The following is an 18,092-nucleotide window of genomic DNA, read 5'->3' as shown; positions in this document are numbered from 1 at the left end:
GCCCCAGGCAAAAACAAAAAAAAAAAAAAATTCAACCAAGTCTTTAGGAATATCAGTTCAATAACAATAATTTCATCAATGATCCACAAAAGGTACGTTTTCTCTGGAATTCTAGTTTTGCCCTACAGCCTCTGGTGATTTAAGTTATTTCCGTCACTCTAACATACCGTTACCTGATTTATGGTTGCCAGGTGTGTGTAGGTGAGCTGCCACGACTGTTCTTTACTTCTGTGTACTGTCCTTATAGTATAAAAAATATCTACTCTCTCTGTCCCGTAATAATAGCAGCAAGGGACTATTTAAACGGGAATTATTGGCGAATGCAGGTGTAAGTTATGTTGTAGCGCAATATTGTGAAGCCTTCGATCAAAATCAATGTTTCATGACATCTGTCATTTGTTTTGACACATCTTTCAATTTTTAGGTTAATCTAATTATTATGAATTATAACTATTTTTCTAATTTCATCCACTGATCAAAATTGTTTTATTTCAGTTGAATATCAACCCATTGTAAAAGTAAGATGAAAAAAAGAGTTTTCAAGCAAAGATCGAGTTGCGATTGTCCAGTTCTTGATGCATCAAAAGAAAAAGGGAAAGTTACAGAAAGGTGCAATTACGTTAGCTGCAAAACAATTTAAGTGCAACAGAATGACCATATCGAGAATTTGGAAACATGCTTCCGAAAATAATTGTCAAGGAGAATCTTATGCTAATGTTGATTCTTTGAAAAAACAAAACTGTGGACGTAAATGCAAAGATTATGGAGAAAAACTTGAAGAACGATGGCTCCAATCATTTTAAGCTCACACATAGAGGGAAAGCAAAGCTTCACAGCCAAGGGATCCTACCTACAAGTTTAAAATGCAGTAACGAAATTATTGAAAAATCCAGAAACTATCTGAACACTCAAAATAAAAATTAGGAGTACTATTTTTAATTTATTGTTTAATCTAGTTTTTTGATAATAAATGTTGTGTTCTGTATTTATTTTCTTTTGCTACTATTATTATGGGACAAATTACATTCATCAACTGCTACTATTATTATGGGACAGAGGGAGTATTAGGTAGAGCTGCTATGTCTCCTGGAATTGGTAACGTGACCTCGTGTAGCAGGTGTCCTGTAGGGACCAGTGGCTCCACCTCCCCAGTCACCTGAGCTGGGCACTCTAGGTGCGCCCCTGTGTGGGCTGTGTGCACAGTTTTGTTGTAGTTGAGCCTTGATTGCTGTTGGTGTCACTGGGAGGAATTGACCCCCAGGCAAATTGGCTGTGAGGACCAGCTGTGACTACAGTGGGAGAGCTGCTGTGCAGGAGACACTCCTATGGAGCAGGACTTGGTTCAGTAGGGCTTTGGTGCTCACTGAGTCTGCCCCTTGAGTGTATCACTGTGGATGTATACAGTTGCCATCTGCTATGGTCTGAAGCTGTCCACTGGGGTTGCAGGGAATCACCAAGGTGGAACGAGCAGTGTGAGCCAAGCTGATAGAAACCCAGATATGGCTGCCAATTAGCTTTGGGAGGGAGGTGGGGAGTTTGAGGGGTGGGAAGGAGGTCCCAGCACAGGAACAATGACCCCTGTGAGCACCTCCTCCTTGGAGAAAGCCACCCCCCAAGTTCCTGCCCTGATGCCAGACAATCCATTTCCTCTCCGTAAGTGTTTGCGTTCCCCAAAGCCATCCAGAACTGGAGCTCAGAGGAAGCGAGACTCTAAGTTCGTGCACTGGCCCTCGAGGAGTACCGGGTCTTCAGCAACCTCCGTGTCACTCAGCCACAATCCCTACTGGTTTTTAGAGTCCAAAGTTACGGGGACTTCTCTTCCCAGCTTTGGAATCCTGGGCCTCCCGATTAAAAAAAATGCCGCATGTGGGTGTCGGACCAGCCTGTTTGCACCTCTGCCCCTCCTACCAGTGTCAGTACGCTTTCTTCTTTACCTCTCTAGTTGTAGGACTTCCATTCAGCCAGCTTTCAGATGGTATTTTAGGTGTAGTTTTGATGTGGTGGTGGGAGGCAGCGAGTCCTGGCATTTACCTATGTTGTCATCATGGTTCTCCCCAGAGGTTCAGCTTTTTAAGAAGAGGAATACTTAACAGGTGTTCCCGTCCCTCATGCCGCATGCTCTCAGGAGGCGCTTGTCACCTGGGGGTTCACTCTCAGTGATGCAGACCAGTTAATGAGTTCAGGTGATGGCTCCCACTGCATTCTTCCCCATCACCCTTCATCCAGTGATTTTACCCATTATGAACATTTTCTGCATTAATTTCTTCTCTATAACACAAAATGCTGGTTTTCTAATTTGACCAGTCCTTTCACAACTGCCAGCTTAAGCTCACTAGGTAGGGCTAGTGGGTCAGCCTGAGACATGGTACCTTCAGAAAAAGTAGGACAAGAATGCTCACTTTTACTACGCACCTTTAAATGCGATTGTTCGTGTGAGGAGTTGGTGCCTGCTTGTGCTGTGATGACAAGGGCATGCTATTATTTTTTGTTGTACCTTTCTTTTTCCTTCCTTCTCCCATCTCCCTTTTTAGTATCATTTCAAAGACAATAATCCCCGCTCCCAACATTTTATTGTGACACATTTCAAACGTACTGAAAAGTTGGAAGGATGTACAGTGGACACTGTAAGCCACGAGTTTCTATGTATTCAGTGTGCTTTTGTTAACGATGGTCCTTTCTGATACTCGGGTGGGCCCGTCCTCTGCCCCTGGCCCTGTGCTGTAGTGTCTGTGACTTGGTCTCACTCCCATCCACCTTCGGTGCTTCCTTGCTCTCTGACCAGCACGATGGTAAATGCCCACCTTGTGCACGTCCTGCCTCCTATGGGGACTTGGCCGTTCGTCCAAAGTAGCCCTGGCTCCTTTCAGTGGGGAGTGCTGAGTACGTGTGAGCTAAGACGTGTGTGTTATGAAGGAAAGTGGTAAATCCTGGGTTCCTACGCCACTTTCTGAGTCTGCTGTGAAGCTAGTTATAACTTAACTTTGATTTTATATTTGTTTTTCTTTTTTTATTCAGTGAAAAATCTTGGCTTCTAACAATATTTACATAATTATTATCTACCTGTTATACACACATCTATCCATAAACATTATTTCTAAACTAGAGGCCCAGTGCACAACATTCGTGCATTTGTGGGGGTCCCTTAGCCTGGCCTGTGCCTCTCGCAGTCCAGGACCTCTCAGAGGATGTCCACCTGGTGGCTTAGACCCACTCCCCGCTGCTCAGAGGCAGGAGAGGCCCCGGCCACCACCACTGCGCTCACCAGCTGTGAGCCCGGCTACTGGCTGAGTGTAGCTCCCCCCGTGGGAGTGCACTGACCGCCAGGGGGCAGCTACTGTGTTGAGTGTCTGCCCCCTGGTGGTCACTGCTAATCATAGCAACCAGTTGTTCCTCCGTTTGGTAGATTTGCATATTAGCCTTTTATTACATAGGATAATGCCAATATTGCTATTAATAATAAGGGACTACTGAATGAAATTTAAGTTTTTGCAGCTATATTTGGCCTTAGAATATATTTAACTATGATGTACAGTCAAAAAGCTTTAAAATTGTTATTTTCTTTGTGCAATTACAGACACATCTTGTTTTACCATGCTTTGCTTTCTTGCACTTTGCAAATACTGCATTTTTTACAAACTGAGGGTTTGTGGCAACTCTGCATGGAGCCAGTCTGTCCACACCACTTCACCATTTGCTTAACTTTGTGTCTCTGTGTTCATTTTGGTAAATCTCTCAATATTTCAAGCTTTTTCATTATTATATTGCTATGGTGACCTGTGCTCCGTGTGCTTTGATGTTATTTTGTAATTTGGGGGACAACATGAACGGTGCTCAAATAAGACAGTAATCATCTAAAAGTGGCTTAATCACAAATCTTGTGTGTGTTCTGAATGCCCCACATGCTGGCCCTGCCCATCTGCCTCCCGCTCCTCAGGCCTCCATCGTCCTGAAGCTGGAAGCATGGAAGTGAGGCCAGCTGGTAGCCCTCCAGGGCCTGTAGTGCTCACTGAGGGCCGCCGTCTCTCCTGGTGCAGAGGTGCTGAGGGCTGCAGCAATGACAGCGAGGACTGGGAGCGCCATGCCCGCTGAGCTGAGGAGGCCGCGCAGTGGAAGGGCGGCTCCAATGGTGAAGAAGCTCCTCTGGGGTTTGCACTGTCCCAGAGGTCACAGGCCACAGGCCACAGGCAGGCATTAGTGAGAGGAGGACGGGCAGTAGTGAGAGGAGGGGCGGGCACTAGTGAGAGGAGGGCTGGCACTAGTGAGAGGAGGACGGGCAGTAGTGAGAGGAGGGGGGCACTAGTGAGAGGAGGGCGGGCACTAGTGAGAGGAGGGCAGGCATTAGTGAGAGGAGGGCGGGCACTAGTGAGCGGAGGGCGGCACTAGTGAGCAGAGGGTGGGCAGTAGTGAGAGGAGGGCGGGCAGTAGTGAGAGGAGGGGCGGGCACTAGTGAGAGAGCAGACTGAAGACTCCGTCTGTCTGCACTGCGAAGGCGAAGGCGAGGGCGGGCCATGCCGACTCTCTGACACGGAGCGACTTCCAGAGCCGCCGGGAGGGCAAGGGCGCGCGTGACACATGCGTGGGGACTTGATGTATTTGTCAAATGTTTGTCAATGGCAGGAAGCCCAGCCGCAAGTGATGGAAACGTGGTGTCTCGACAAATATTTTGTTTTATGGATATTTTAGGTTTGATTAAGAAATTGTAAAAAAGCTTAAATTTTTTATAAAATTAAGTTAAATCAATACGAAAAGAAAGCAATCCAAAGCAATTGAATGAATGGATAAACAAGGCTGCTGACCAGGTTATTAACACAGACGCGTCCGCAGACGCTGGGCCGGCTCAGGCCAGCCAAGCAGCCCCTCTCAGGAGCGGCGGGCGGCCTCCCGGGACGGGGCAACAGCATCCAGGACCTCGGTGCCACAGGCTACGCGGACCATGGGTTACAGCCAAGTCCGTTACATAATAAAGTAGGCTTTCCGAATGCATGTGTTAAAAATTGACAAGTGAGAGCTTACTTTTACTTATGTGGACAAGTTTGTGTAATTAAAATTAAGCAAGTATGAAGGTTCCATGTCACAGAAAAGGTCTCTCTGTTCCTGACAGACATTTTACATTTACACTGAACAGTCTAGCAAATGTGAGCACTCCTGTCACCGAGGGAACAGACGCGTGCGCTGGCGGGGCTGAGCCACCTGGGACACGGGCCCAGCGGCAAGGCCCGCAGAAGCCACAGGCGCCCACAGAACCAGTCCCGCGCTCCCCGCGGTGTGATCACACGCTAACCAGTCCCTGGACGTTGCTTACGAGCGGTGACTGGATTTAAACATGTAGATGATGTGTAATATTTATTATGCTGGCAAAATTACTAGTGTTTTTCCCAACATTTGGCCTATTTGTTAAAATTTGTTAAAAATTACAGTGAATTGCCCTAGCTAGCTTGGCTCAGTGGATAGAGTGTCAGCCTGCGGACAGAGGGTCCTGCGTTTGATTCTGTTCAAGGGCACCGGCCTCGGTTGCAGGCTCCTTCCCAGGCCCAGGCCCTGGTCAGGGCACGTGCAGGAGGCAACCAATGTATACCAATGTATTTCTCTCACATCGATGTTTCTCTCTGTCTTTCCCTCTCACTTCTACTCTCTCTAAAAATCAATGGAAAAATATTCTTTGGGTGAGGATTACAAAAAACTATAAATGAATTAATAAAAAAATAACATGTTAATTTAATTACAAGCAAATCTTGGATAAAAGCATTTTAAAATTAACAGGGTATTAATTTTCACATATGATACACAGACAAGAAACTTCATCCATTAAATCCAAAGTCTGTTAAATGGAGGTCCACAAAATTGAGGTTTATACGCCTAAAAAACATATCTTGATTGAAAAAATACTTTATTGTTAAAACCACTAACCACCATCTGAGCCTTCAGGGAGTGGCCATCTTTTAGCTGGTGGAGGAGTCGCCCGATGCTGAGGTCGTGGCTGGTGGGCGGGGCTGCTGGAGGCGGAGCGGCTGTGGTAACGTCGGACAAGAGGGCAGCAGTGAGCTTCCTGCAGGACTGCCCCCTCCTCTCACAAGTGCCCATCCTTCTCTCACTACTGCCCGCCCTCCTCTCACTACTGCCCGCCCTCCTCTCACTACTGCCTGCCCTCCTCTCACTACTGCCCGCCCTCCTCTCACTACTGCCCGCCTTCCTCTCACTAGTTCCCGCCCCTCCTCTCACTACTGCCCACCCTCCTCTCACTACTGCCACCCTCCGCTCACTAGTGCCCGCCCTCCTCTCACTAATGCCTGCCCTCCTCTCACTAGTGCCCGCCCTCCTTTCACTAGTGCCCCCCTCCTCTCACTAGTGCCTGCCCCTCCTCTCACTACTGCCCGTCCTCCTCTCACTAGTGCCAGCCCTCCTCTCACTAGTGCCCGCCCCTCCTCTCACTACTGCCCGTCCTCCTCTCACTAGTGCCCGCCCTCCAAACTAGTGAGGCCAGATACGTACTCTTGACCGGGCATTGAACCCGCCACCTTTTGGTGCATGGGCTGATGCTCTGTTCACTGAATCACACCAGCCAGGGCCAATTACACACTTTTAGGCTGGTTGTTATTCCAAAGCTCACTGAATCCCTGTTCTTTCTCTTGTTAATTCTTTTTTTTAAAAAATGTTTTTATTGATTTCAGAGAGGAAGGGAGAGGGGAGATAGAAACATCAATGATGAGAGAGAATCATTGATCAGATGCTTCCTGCACGCCCCCTACTGGGGATCAAGCCCACAACCTGGGTATGTGCCCTTGACTGGAATCGAACGCAGGACCCTTCAGTCCGCAGGCCAATGCTCTGTGCACTGAGCCAAACCAGCTAGGGCTTGTTAATTCTTTTTCCTCTGTAGGTATTTTTCACTGTAGGTAGTTTTTATCACCATATCCTCAAGTTCTCTTACTCCTTTCCCCTGCAATGTCTAATTTACCTCTAATCCCATCCAGTATATTTCTGATTTCAGACACTGATTTAACCCCTGCACGTTAGCTCTGAGTCTTTTTGTGTACCTCCTGTTCAGTCTCTCACTGTGCTTAAACTGACCTCTGCTTTTTGAACATTGGAGTGTATTTATAGTGGCTGTTCTATGACCTTGCCTATTGGTATTTATCTGTGTTATTTCTGTTTCTATTGATCGGTGTTTCTTCTGTGAGGAAAACCGATCTCTGCATCTTTGCCCCTCTCCCTGCTTCTGTTCTGAGAAGTGTTGCCAGTGGCACCAAGACAAGGACATTTAAGTGACTTTCCATTAGAAATGGAAAATCAATTGCACTTTCAGTATTAAGGAGGTTGAGTTTATTTGTTTTTCACTTATTCTAAATACTTGGAAGACTCATTTTAATTTGAAGGCAAAATGGCAAGGAAATTATGTAAAAAGAAAGGTTTAAAATTTACTTTCTTAACCCATCCAGTGAGACATGTACACAGCAAAAGCCCTGGAAGTCGAGGGTGTGACCCTCCCTGCCCTGCCAGGTCCTGTGAGGATGCTGCTCAGACACACACGTTTCCTTTAGGCAAGTGGGGCCCTGGTCCCACCCTCTCCCTGTTGTAACTGCCTCTGAGTAACTGTGTGAGGGGTGAGTGGCATTTAGGAATGACAGTACCTTGACAGTTACACTTTAATTTTTGTTTTTTTAGAATGCATGGTATATTTTATAATTAATTAGTTAATTAATTTTGTTAATCCTCAGCCGAGGATATTTTCCAATTGATTTTTTTTTTTTTAGAGAGAGAGAGAGAGGGGAATGGAGGGGGAAAGGCAGAGAGAGAGAAACATTGATGCGAGAGAGACACATTGATTGGTTGCCTCCCACACAAGCCCCGACCAGGGCTGGGGATCAAGCCTGCAACCGAGGTCCATGCCCTTGACTGGAATCGAACCTGGATCCTTCAGCCCCCAGGCTGGCGCTCTACCCACTGAGCCACACTAGCAGGGCTACTACACCTTTAATTTGCTGCTTTGTGTGTGTAGCGTCGAGTCCAGGCATTAGACAGTGGCTGTTGGTGTTTGGAGCAGAGCTGAGCGAGGTGCACGCGATGCCCATTTGATTGTGAACCAGGGTCTCAGTGGCTGGAGAAGGTGTTCCATTCAATTGGACATTTATTATATAGAGACTTGCTTTTTGAAAGTGAAGCTTGGATCAAGTTATTTATGGCTGTGTTTGTGCAGAAGCTGTAGGTGTAGTCAATACGACGCTTGTTTTATTTCCTGAAAGTACCTCTGGGAAAAGCAAAGAGAATAAATATTGTGTGTGAGTTTCTAAGCAACTCAGATGTTGTCTCCCCTCACGCTCCCTCTCGCCCCACTCCCAGCCTCCATAGTGTATTACAGACGAACCAGAAAAACCAGGCCTTCAGGGCTCATCTGCCTTGCTGTTCTCCAGGCTGAGTGGGGATGCTGGAGAACTTGGAGATGCTCTTGCTGAAGAGCAGGTGGGCACCTCGCCGGCGGCGCGTGCTGCACAGGCGAGGAGGCCTGTCTGCCCCTCTGGCTGTGCTTCCTGTGAGCATAGTTTTGTGAGTCATTTATTTAGAAATTAACAGCGTTGTTTGTTCTGTGGTCTTAGTTGAGGTTTCTCATACTGTATTTTAGTTTTGCCTAGGGATTTACAAATCTGATTTTTTACTTCCCACATGGGTAATGTTTAAGATCCACTGAACTTTCTTTTTCTGCAAAATTAGGGGTCTTAATAAAACAAAGTGTAATTCAATATTTGGACTTGTGTTCTCAGCCAGGCGCTCCTGTGAGTGCTGATTTTAGAGAGCTGTGGCCTCTAAACGAAACACCACAGACCTGGCGGCAGCAGCAACTGCTTCCTCACAGCCCAGGGGCTGGACACGACACAGGTGCGGGCGGGAGGGTGTCTGTGGAGGCCTCGCCCGGCCGGGCAGCCAGCTCTGGCTGTGCCCTCTGCACTCCTGGTGTGTGTGCCACTTCTTATGAGGACACCAGTCCTTCTGGGCCAGGGCTCCGCCCTGTGACCCAGAGAACCTGCTTACCACCCACCGGCCTGCTGCAGCGTGACAGGCGGGCCTGGGCCCCCCGGGTAGGTGGGGCGGGGGCAGGCCCGCAGCAGCGTCCTGGTCTTGGAAGTCGCGCGTGGGGAGGGCTGTTGTGTTGAGTTCATTTGTAGCCTTTTTCTCATTCTGCCTCTTCAGTGCATGACAAATTCTCACTTTCTTCCTTTCTCTCTCCCATTTCCCGCCACGTTGCCCATGACGTGGCTTTGACCACGACCCACAAACAGGTGCATTCATGTGCGCAGAAGTCCAAGGTGTAGTTCACAGGGCAGGGTCACCCTCATGAGTGTGTGCACCTGCTGTCTCCTCTGTGTCGCGTTCTAAAAGCTGGTTTCTGAGGGGCCACTTCGCATAGTTGGAGAACAAGCTCCCAGCGTCACACACGCCGAGAGGCTCCGTCCCTGATTTATGGCATTTTTGAAGCCAATCATGAGACTTCCCTGCAGAGGAAATGAAAGTTTGGAACATTTCCCTGCCGTTTGGCAGCTTTGGTAGGAAATGGAGGCCGGCGCAGTGGAAAAGTTTCCTCACTCGCCGTCCTTGCTGGGAGGCGTCCGGTGCGGCACCTCAGGCCCAGGTGGTGGGGGACCGTCACGCTGTGCTCAGTGTAGCCTCTGGGTGCAGTTATTCTCCTTCTCAAGGTACCGTTTAGAATCATCTCTTCCTGTCACAAGCTCTTCCCCAGCAGGTAGAGCAAGTTGTTCTTTCAGTCCTCACCCGCAGATATGTTTCTATTGACTTTAGAGAGAGGAGGGAGAGAGAGAAAAACACACATGGATTTGAGTGAGAAACATCCACTGGCTGCCTCCCGTACGCTCCTAACCGGGGATTGAACTGGTCGCCTAGGTATGTGCTCTGACTGGGAATGGAACCCACAACCTTTCTGGGGTACGGAATGATGCTCCAAACAACGTGTGATCCGAGAAATGCGTGGGTGGTCGCCTCTGCTGCTGGTGGGGGGCTCCTGGGGAACTGCTGGAATAAGCATTCCCAGAGGCCCCCTGGGAAGGCGAGTGAATGTTATTTGTGTGGGATTATATCCGGGTCCCCTCAGCCCCACAGCTCTTCATCCCAGTCCTGCAAGAGGTGCAGCTGGGAGTTGGCAGAGCTGGGAGCAAAGCCAGAGTCCAGTTTCTGCTCCACGTGCAGCGGGGTCAGTCGGCATCAGGCGAGCTGCAGTCCATCGGCCCGGCGTAGGTCCACATGGCCATGGGCAAATGGCAGGTGAGGGAGCCCCGGGCGCACACCCCCTGCTCCCAGAGTCCCGGGAGCACAGCGAGGGAGCGCCTTCATTTAGGAGGTGGCGGATCTCAGTCCTCCCGCCCTTGCAGTGGCCACCCCTGCTCTGGCCAGTGACCTGTTCCCAGGTGTGACTGACCGACAGGTGCCTTCCCTGTGTCTCCCAGCCTTGCCCGGGCAGGCCTGCAATTGGCCTTCCCTTTGCTCCTTTACAGTTATTAATAACTGGGTACATTCCCATGGCATTGAATGAGCCCTGGCCAGGGCTGTAGAAGAATTTTTTAAAGAATAATGGTTTAATTTTTTGATGGCTGTCTTCATTCGTATGACATACTGTGATGTGGTCATGGTGTCTGGTTATCAGCTGAGATGAGGGAACCTGCTTCCTGTCCAGGGACGTGGCTGAGGGGCTCAGCCGGCAAGCACAAGGACGCGTGCACTTGAGTCAAGCCGTCGGCAGTGCTGGCCCTGTGGCCTCTGCAGATGCTCCCTAGTGATGAGACCCAGCTTATCGGGGGCTGCAAGGCCCTTCAGGGTTGAGCGGGTGACCTTTCATTCATATGTGACCGTGGAGACGCATCGGCCTCCGTCTCCTCTCTCAGGCGCATCGCGCATTGATGGGACGGCTGGAATAGAAGGGCCACCGGGGAGTCCTCGCCCTCTCCCTCCTTCCTGACCCTTCAGCTCTTCTTTGTGGAACAGGAAGTGTGTGAAGCATGGAGCAGATCACTGAGGGCCAGTGCGCTCTCCACTTCCACTGACTGCTCGCTTTACAGAAGGCTCCTGAGCCAAGAGCTGTGTTATCACAGATAATGAAGGATGAAGATCCAGAAAGAGGCCCTGGAAGCGAGGAGAGAGCGAGGCCCGGGCAGGTCTGTCGGCCCAGCCCAGCCCAGCCCAGCGGCTCTGGAGGCCGTGGCGTGCTTTGCCTGCTGCAGTCGCCGTGCCCGATCTGCCAGGCGTTGGGTGTCTGTTGTGTCTGTGACTGGCGCTGCGGTTGCTGTGTGAGGACACTGACCCAGCAAGGAGGTGCAGGCGGGCGGCGGGCAGCAGGCCCTGCGCTCCCCATCCACCCCGAGCCTGGGAGCCTGGGAGCCTGGGGCCAGGGCCAGGCAGGCAGCATTTGGAAGTTTCATGGGTTCATGCAGTGGAGGCCAGAACGGTTTGGTTTGATTTTGTGTCAAAATGTTCTTTCCCTTTAGGAGAGGAATGGGGGGTCTGGAGGGCCCCGGTTTCCGGACACCACAGGGCCTCCTCGATGGGAGGGTCGAGGAGCCAGAGGTTTACAGCCAGTCACCTGGAGCTGTGATTGGGGCGGGAAGGGCACCAGGCGTCTGACTGGTGGGGTCAGACCGGACCTTGGCTCAGCAACCTCGGTGCCTGGGTCCTGGATTCTGCTGGGAGAGACTCCCGAGCCAAGACTCCAACTGTAAGAACGTTTATTTGGAAAGTCACAGAAAGGGAAGAAATGATGGTAGAAGAAATGGCTGAGGAACAAGTTACAGCGGCAGAGAAGGGCCCTTGGAGGTTAGAAGTGAGGAAGGTGGTAATGGTTACACTCGCCAGGTGGGGGAGAAAGGCAGTGTGGTACTTCCTGGAGGGAGGCGCTGGGTCCTCCGTCTTAGGGCTTTAGGGTGGAGACCTTAGGGGAGGTTCCAGGGAAGATCTCAGTAAACAGTCAGCAGCTTTCCAGGTGTGTCCTTTCAGGGTCATGGTCGTCTCGATGGTCAGCGCCACGGCAGGGGCGTCATTACCCAGTGCAGCTGGGCCTGATGTCAGCTGTGGGGACACTTGTCTGGTTTTGCTGCTCTTCTGGGCCTGGAGTGAACTACAACTGAGGCCTAGATGCTACCTCTGGGGAGGAAAGGTCAGGGGTCCAAACTGCAGGGGGGAGTGAGGTCCCTACAATTGATTGCCTGTCGCCAGGCACCTTGACCTGCCCATCGTCCATCCACTGCGACCACAGCCCCGATGGCTGCTTCCTGAGTTTCTTGTCCTTTCAGAGCCAGACAGGGTGGCGGGTGCTGGGTAGCTGAGAAGGGTCACCGGTCGTTAGGGACTGAATTGTGACCCTCAAAGGATTCACACGTTGAAGCCCTGTCCCCTGTGGTGGTCCTGGGAGCTGGGAACTGTGGGAGGCATTAGGGTGAGAGGAGGTCATAGGCAGGGCGACTCCAGGCCCCTCGGCCCCGGCCAGGTGTGGACAGTGAGGCAGCAGCCGTCTGTGAGCCGGGAAGGTCCTCCCCGGAACCAACCTGCCACCATGTCTGAGGCTCCAGGACTCAGCTGTGAGCAACAGCTGCTGTCAGACCTCTGCCTGGTGTGCCGTCAATTAGCCACGCGGCTGAGAGCGGACCAGGTGCCCGCGGGCCTGTGGGCAGAGGTGCGGGCAGCCACGGGCCGGCTCCAGGACGGACGGAAGCCTGTTGTTAGTAGTGACTGAAGGACATTGTTTTGGCAGTGCCGTGCCTGAAACTTGGGAGAATACAAGAAAAAACCGTTGTTTTAAACTCATTTTTCCTTGTCGTATTCCTAGCTTCCTATTTACTCCTTCCCACACTGCCCGCTCAGACGGTGCTGATGCAGGTCCTTTGCTCTCCCCGGCCCCAAACGCACATCCCAGTGAGTTCTGTGGCCTTTATATGAGTCGGGTGTTGTGAGGTCCACTCATGCACTCGTACTCTGGGAGGGAAAACTCAGGATGAGGGCCTGGCTGTTAGTGGGGTGTGGCCTGTGTTAGTGTCATATGACCTGTGTTAGTGGGGCATGGCCTGTGTTAGTGTCATATGACCTGTGTTAGTGGGGCATGGCCTGTTAGTGGGGCGTGGCCTGTGTTAATGTCATATGACCTGTGTTAGTGGGGCATGGCCTGTTTTGGGGGCGTGGCCTGTGTTAGTGGGGCGTGGCCTGTGTTAGTGGGGCGTGGCCTGTTAGTGGGGCGTGGCCTGTGGTTCATGCCCCTTGCCAGTGCTTCCCTCCTGCTGTGGTTTGCCTGATGCCCATCGCTCCTTCATGGCTAGAGTGTCTCCTGCTTCCGCTTTGGAAATCTGACTCTGCCATCAGCCTTATCTGCTCCTGGTGCCCAGGAGCCTCCCCTGTCCAGCGCCAGTTTCTTCACACCCAGGACTTCACTGAGCCTCTGCTCTGTGCCAGCCTTCACTGACTGCGGGCACAGCCCAGGTGCCCACTGCCCAGTGGCGAGGACGAGGATACTTCCTGAGAGGAAATACAATTAACACAGCTAACACGGCTGACATGGCTCACACAGCTTACACGGCTGACACGCTCACACAGCCAACACGGCTAACACGGCTCACACAGCTTACACGGCTGACACACTCACACAGTCAGCAGCTTTCCAGGTGTGTCCTTTCAGGGTCATGTTCTCCTCACTGGTCAGCGCCAGGGCAGGGTGGCGCATTACCCAGTGTAGCTGGGCCTGATGTAAGCCGTGGGAACACTTTGTTGGTTCATTTCTAACATTGAACCAATACAGCCAACATGGCTGACACGCTCACTCAGCCAACACAGCTTACATGCTCACACAGCCAACACAGCTAATACAGCCGACACAACTAACATGGCTGACACGCTCACACAGCCAACACAGCTAATACAGCCGACACAACTAACATGGCTGACACGCTCACACAGCCAACACAGCTAATACAGCCGACACAACTAACATGGCTGACACGCTCACACAGCCAACACAGCTAATACAGCCGACACAACTAACATGGCTGACACGCTCACACAGCCAACACAGCTAATACAGCCGACACAACTAACATGGCTGACACGCTCACACAGCCAACACAGCTAATACAGCCGACACAACTAACATGGCTGACACGCTCACACAGCCAACACAGCTAATACAGCCGACACAACTAACATGGCTGACACGCTCACACAGCCAACACAGCTAATACAGCCGACACAACTAACATGGCTGACACGCTCACACAGCCAACACAGCTAATACAGCCGACACAACACGGCTGACACGCTCACACAGCTGATACAGCCGACACAACTAACACAGCCGACACAGCTGACATGCTCACACAGCCAACACAGCCGACACAGCTGACACAGCCAACACACACAGCCAACATAACTAACACAGCTAACACAGCTGACATGCTCACACAGCTGACACAACTAACACAGCCGATACAGCTAATACAGTTGACACACTCACACAGCCAACACAGTTAACACAGCCGACATAGCTGACGCAGCCAATACAGCTAACACAGCCGACATAGCTGACACAGCCAACACAGCCACCACAGCCAGCACAGCTAACACAGCTAAGCTTTTTGGTAACAGCCTTTCTTAATGCCTCCAAAATAGCATGGTTTTGTTGTTGTTGTTGCCTTTGAAAGAAATTAACTTACTAACACACTTCAATGTTTTTCTTTTAACATGTATTATGAAGCCTTTTTTGTTGTTGTTAATCCTCACATGAGGATATTTTTTTCCATTGCTTTTTAGAAAGAAATAGAAGGGGTGAGCGGGAGAGAAACATTGACTGGTTGCCTCCCACATGTGCCCCCACTTAGAGCAGGGAGTGAACCAGCACCCAGGTATGTGCCCTTGGCTGGGAGTGTTCTAACTCAGTGGTTCTCAACCTTCTGGCCCTTTAAATACAGTTCCTCATGTTGTGACCCAACCATAAAATTATTTTCGTTGCTACTTCATAACTGTAATGTTGCTACTGTTATGAATTATAATGTAAATATCTGATATGCAGGATGGTCTTAGGCGACCCCTGTGAAAGGGTCGTTGACCGCCAAAGGGGTCGCGACCCACAGGTTGAGAACCGCTGCTCCAACTCCTGAGCCGCAGGCCAGGGCTGAAGCCTCTTCTTTATATATTTTGAGGGATATGCTGTAAGCCCGGAAGTCGTGTGCAGCCAGGCCTGCTGCAAGTGGCAACGCCTCTCGGAGGCGCTCCCCTCAGCCGGGCCGAGGCCTGTCTTGAGGCCTCATTCTTACAGGGAAACTGTGAGCGTGAGATTCGCGCTGCTGCGTGCGCTATAACCCTGGAATAGCGCTATAATCTTGGATACTTTTGTCATTTGTGTGGAGGCCATAGGAATGCCACATATGAAGGAGGCAGGACGTCCAGAGAGCATGCCCCAGGGTCACCCGGCTGGTGTGGCCTTGGGACAGGTGTCGAAGTCCCCGTGCGGGGAGACCGGGCTCCAGTGGGGCGCATCCTGGGCAGCTGGTCCAGGATGTGAGAACCCAGGATGGAAAAATTCCATAAACATAGATTCGTGTCATCTGGGAAACGAATCCTCGTTCTGGGACTTGCTCTTGTCTCTCAACCCCGTGTCTTTCCTGCTGCACCAGGGGCGACGCTGGAGGAGGTCGAGCAGCACTGGGACTGGCTGGAGCGGAACCTGCTGCACACCCTGCCCGTCTTTGACAGCAAGGAGGACATCGCCAGCTTCGTCAAAGGGAAGGTGCAGGTGGGTGCCCGTGCCGACACCCCCTCCCAGCTTCCTTGTGACAATTTGAACACAAGCATTTTTAACTTATTCTGCGTTTTCTCCGCTGTGACTGAACTCCTGGCCTAACACATAAAGGCAATGAGTTCCTCTTGTCACCTGTTCAGTTTGGCAAGATACACCTAAAATGTGAAAAAGGCCTCATTCTCAGACCCAAGTTTTTGTTGTCCTGTACAGAAGAGCAGGCCATTTTTTTTGTCTTAGGCGGAAAAAAAAGTCATATTTGTTTTTGCAGAACAACAATGTTATTTGACTTTTAAAATTAATTATTCTCAACTTTTTTGCAGTTGCAACATCTTGTGACTATTTTGTTGGGCGTCACACTTTCCTCCTTCTAAAAGTGGATTCTTATTCTGAAAATATGCACATCGAATGGATGTAAAGCCAATTAAGTTTTGAGATGGCGAGAGAGCTGGATGGGGCAGTACCTGGCTCTCGGAGAGTTTCTCTCGCTGTCTCCTGTGAATCACCCCTCACATCACTGCTCTCACAGTAACATGGCTGGTAGCCATTGTTTTAATAACCCAACCAGGCAGAGAAATGGTTTCTTATTCAAAATTTTACTCTTTTTAAAAAATATATATTTTTATTGATTTCATAGAGGAAGGGAGAGGGAGATAGAAACATCAGTGATGAGAAAGAACATTGATCGGCTGCCTCCTGCACGCTCTCTTACTGGGGATTGAGCCCACAAACCGGGCATGGGCCCTTGACCAGAATCAAACCCAGGACCCTTCAGTCCACAGGCCAACGCTCTATCCACTGAGCAAAAGCAGCTAGGGCCAAAATGCCACTCTTATGAAACAGCTACACAGTAGCAGTAGTAAGTTTTCCTCCTTTAGGGTAAAACATTCCAGACCATTGATTTTGCTGGGTTGTTTTTCTCTTCAAATGTCTCCCTTTCCTATACACTAAGCGCTCAGCGTTAGTAAAGGGTGTCAAGTGAAATTGTGATTTTAAAGGGACAGTAGAGAAGCGTTCTTTTCCTTTGGGGGCTGGGGGTACTTGTGGGGTCAGGAAGGAAACAGAGGTCTCTTGAATCCAGCCAGGAGGTGGCTGTGTTGGCTGGTGGCCTCTTGGCTTTGCCTCCGGCCTTGGGTGAGCAGGTGAGGGGCTGTGGTGGGCGTGCCTGGCTGTGGCTGCACCTCAGCTTGGCCTGGTGGCCTGTACTTGGGTCCCTGGGCCAGGGCGCAGTGAGGCTTAGCTACAGAAATGCCCGTTTCCTGGTTATTTTTCACGCTTCCCCCTTTTCTTGGTCTGACGTGGGTTGCGGTGGTTTTTTGCTTGAGTGCTGGAGGGGGATTCGCTTTGGACCTGTGACTTTAGGAGAGTTTCTGAGGGAGGAGAAATGTCCTCTGCCCATCTCGGTTCTGAGGCTGTGGCCCCAGAAATTCAACTGACAAAAGTCAGAGTAACAAGAGAAAAGCAAATTTTATTAATGTGCGTCACGCCAGTACATGGGAGAAACTCGGGGATGGCTAGAGCTTGGGGCTTGTGAGCATCTTAACAGAAAGCAGCATGTTTGTAGAGAGGGGATGGGCAGAGGAGAAGGAGCCTGCGTTGAGGGCGGCAGGCTGTTGGCAGGAAATCCCCGTGGGAACCCGTGGGAGGTGAGGGCATCTCGGTGTGGACGCTCCGCTGTCTCGCTGGGCAGTCTGAGTTGTTTCCGACTGCTCTGGAAGTATTCGGAGCCACGGAAACCCCAACCATTACGTTCCTTTTCTACTTTGGAGGACTATAGAAGACCTATGAAATGTGCCAGGTATCACAGTTAGGCAGTCATTAGCATTATTTTTCCATTGATTATTTTTCTTAGAGAGAAAGTGGGAGAGAGAGGGATAGACAGAGAGAGAGAAAAATCGCTGAGAGACACATCGATTGGCTGCCTGCTGCACGTGGCCAGGGATCGAGCCTATAAATGAAGTTTGTGCTCTTGACCAGGATTAAACCCAGGACCCTTTAGTCCATGGGCTGACACTCTATCCACTGAGCCAGACCAGCCAGGTGGGCCATTGTTGGCTATATAGCAACATTGTTGAGCGTAATGAGGAAGACGATTTGTTCATTTTTTAAAGGTAACTCCAGCTTGGGTGGTTCTTTGGTGTTGCTGCGCACGGAACTCACATGCCAACCACTGAGTCCTCATAGCCTGTCTGTGGGAGGGGCGGGTGTCTGTGGGAGGGGCGGGTGAGTTTCTTCATGGGAGATGATGGCTAATGTCTGTTTGAGGGAGAAGAATGAATGTGGGTGTCTTAAATTGCACAGCGTTGAGAGTCTCTAAATG

At 50.5% G+C, this 18,092-nt stretch overlaps 1 protein-coding gene across 1 annotated transcript in view; it reads left to right on the top strand.

Moving 5' to 3' along the window:
* Window positions 1–18,092, top strand: part of TBC1D8 (TBC1 domain family member 8) — a 78,978-nt gene that overhangs the window by 12,685 nt on the left and 48,201 nt on the right. The window contains exon 3 of the mRNA XM_015571560.1: window positions 15,651–15,769. Coding sequence (XP_015427046.1) covers window positions 15,651–15,769 — 119 coding nt within the window. The remainder of the gene's footprint in view (window positions 1–15,650; window positions 15,770–18,092) is intronic.

This window comes from Myotis davidii, unplaced genomic scaffold (assembly GCF_000327345.1).
Source record: "Myotis davidii unplaced genomic scaffold, ASM32734v1 scaffold1569, whole genome shotgun sequence".
NCBI classification, from domain to species: domain Eukaryota; kingdom Metazoa; phylum Chordata; class Mammalia; order Chiroptera; family Vespertilionidae; genus Myotis; species Myotis davidii.
The sequence above is the reverse complement of the archived record's forward strand: the minus strand, read 5'-3'. Positions and strand labels throughout refer to the sequence as shown.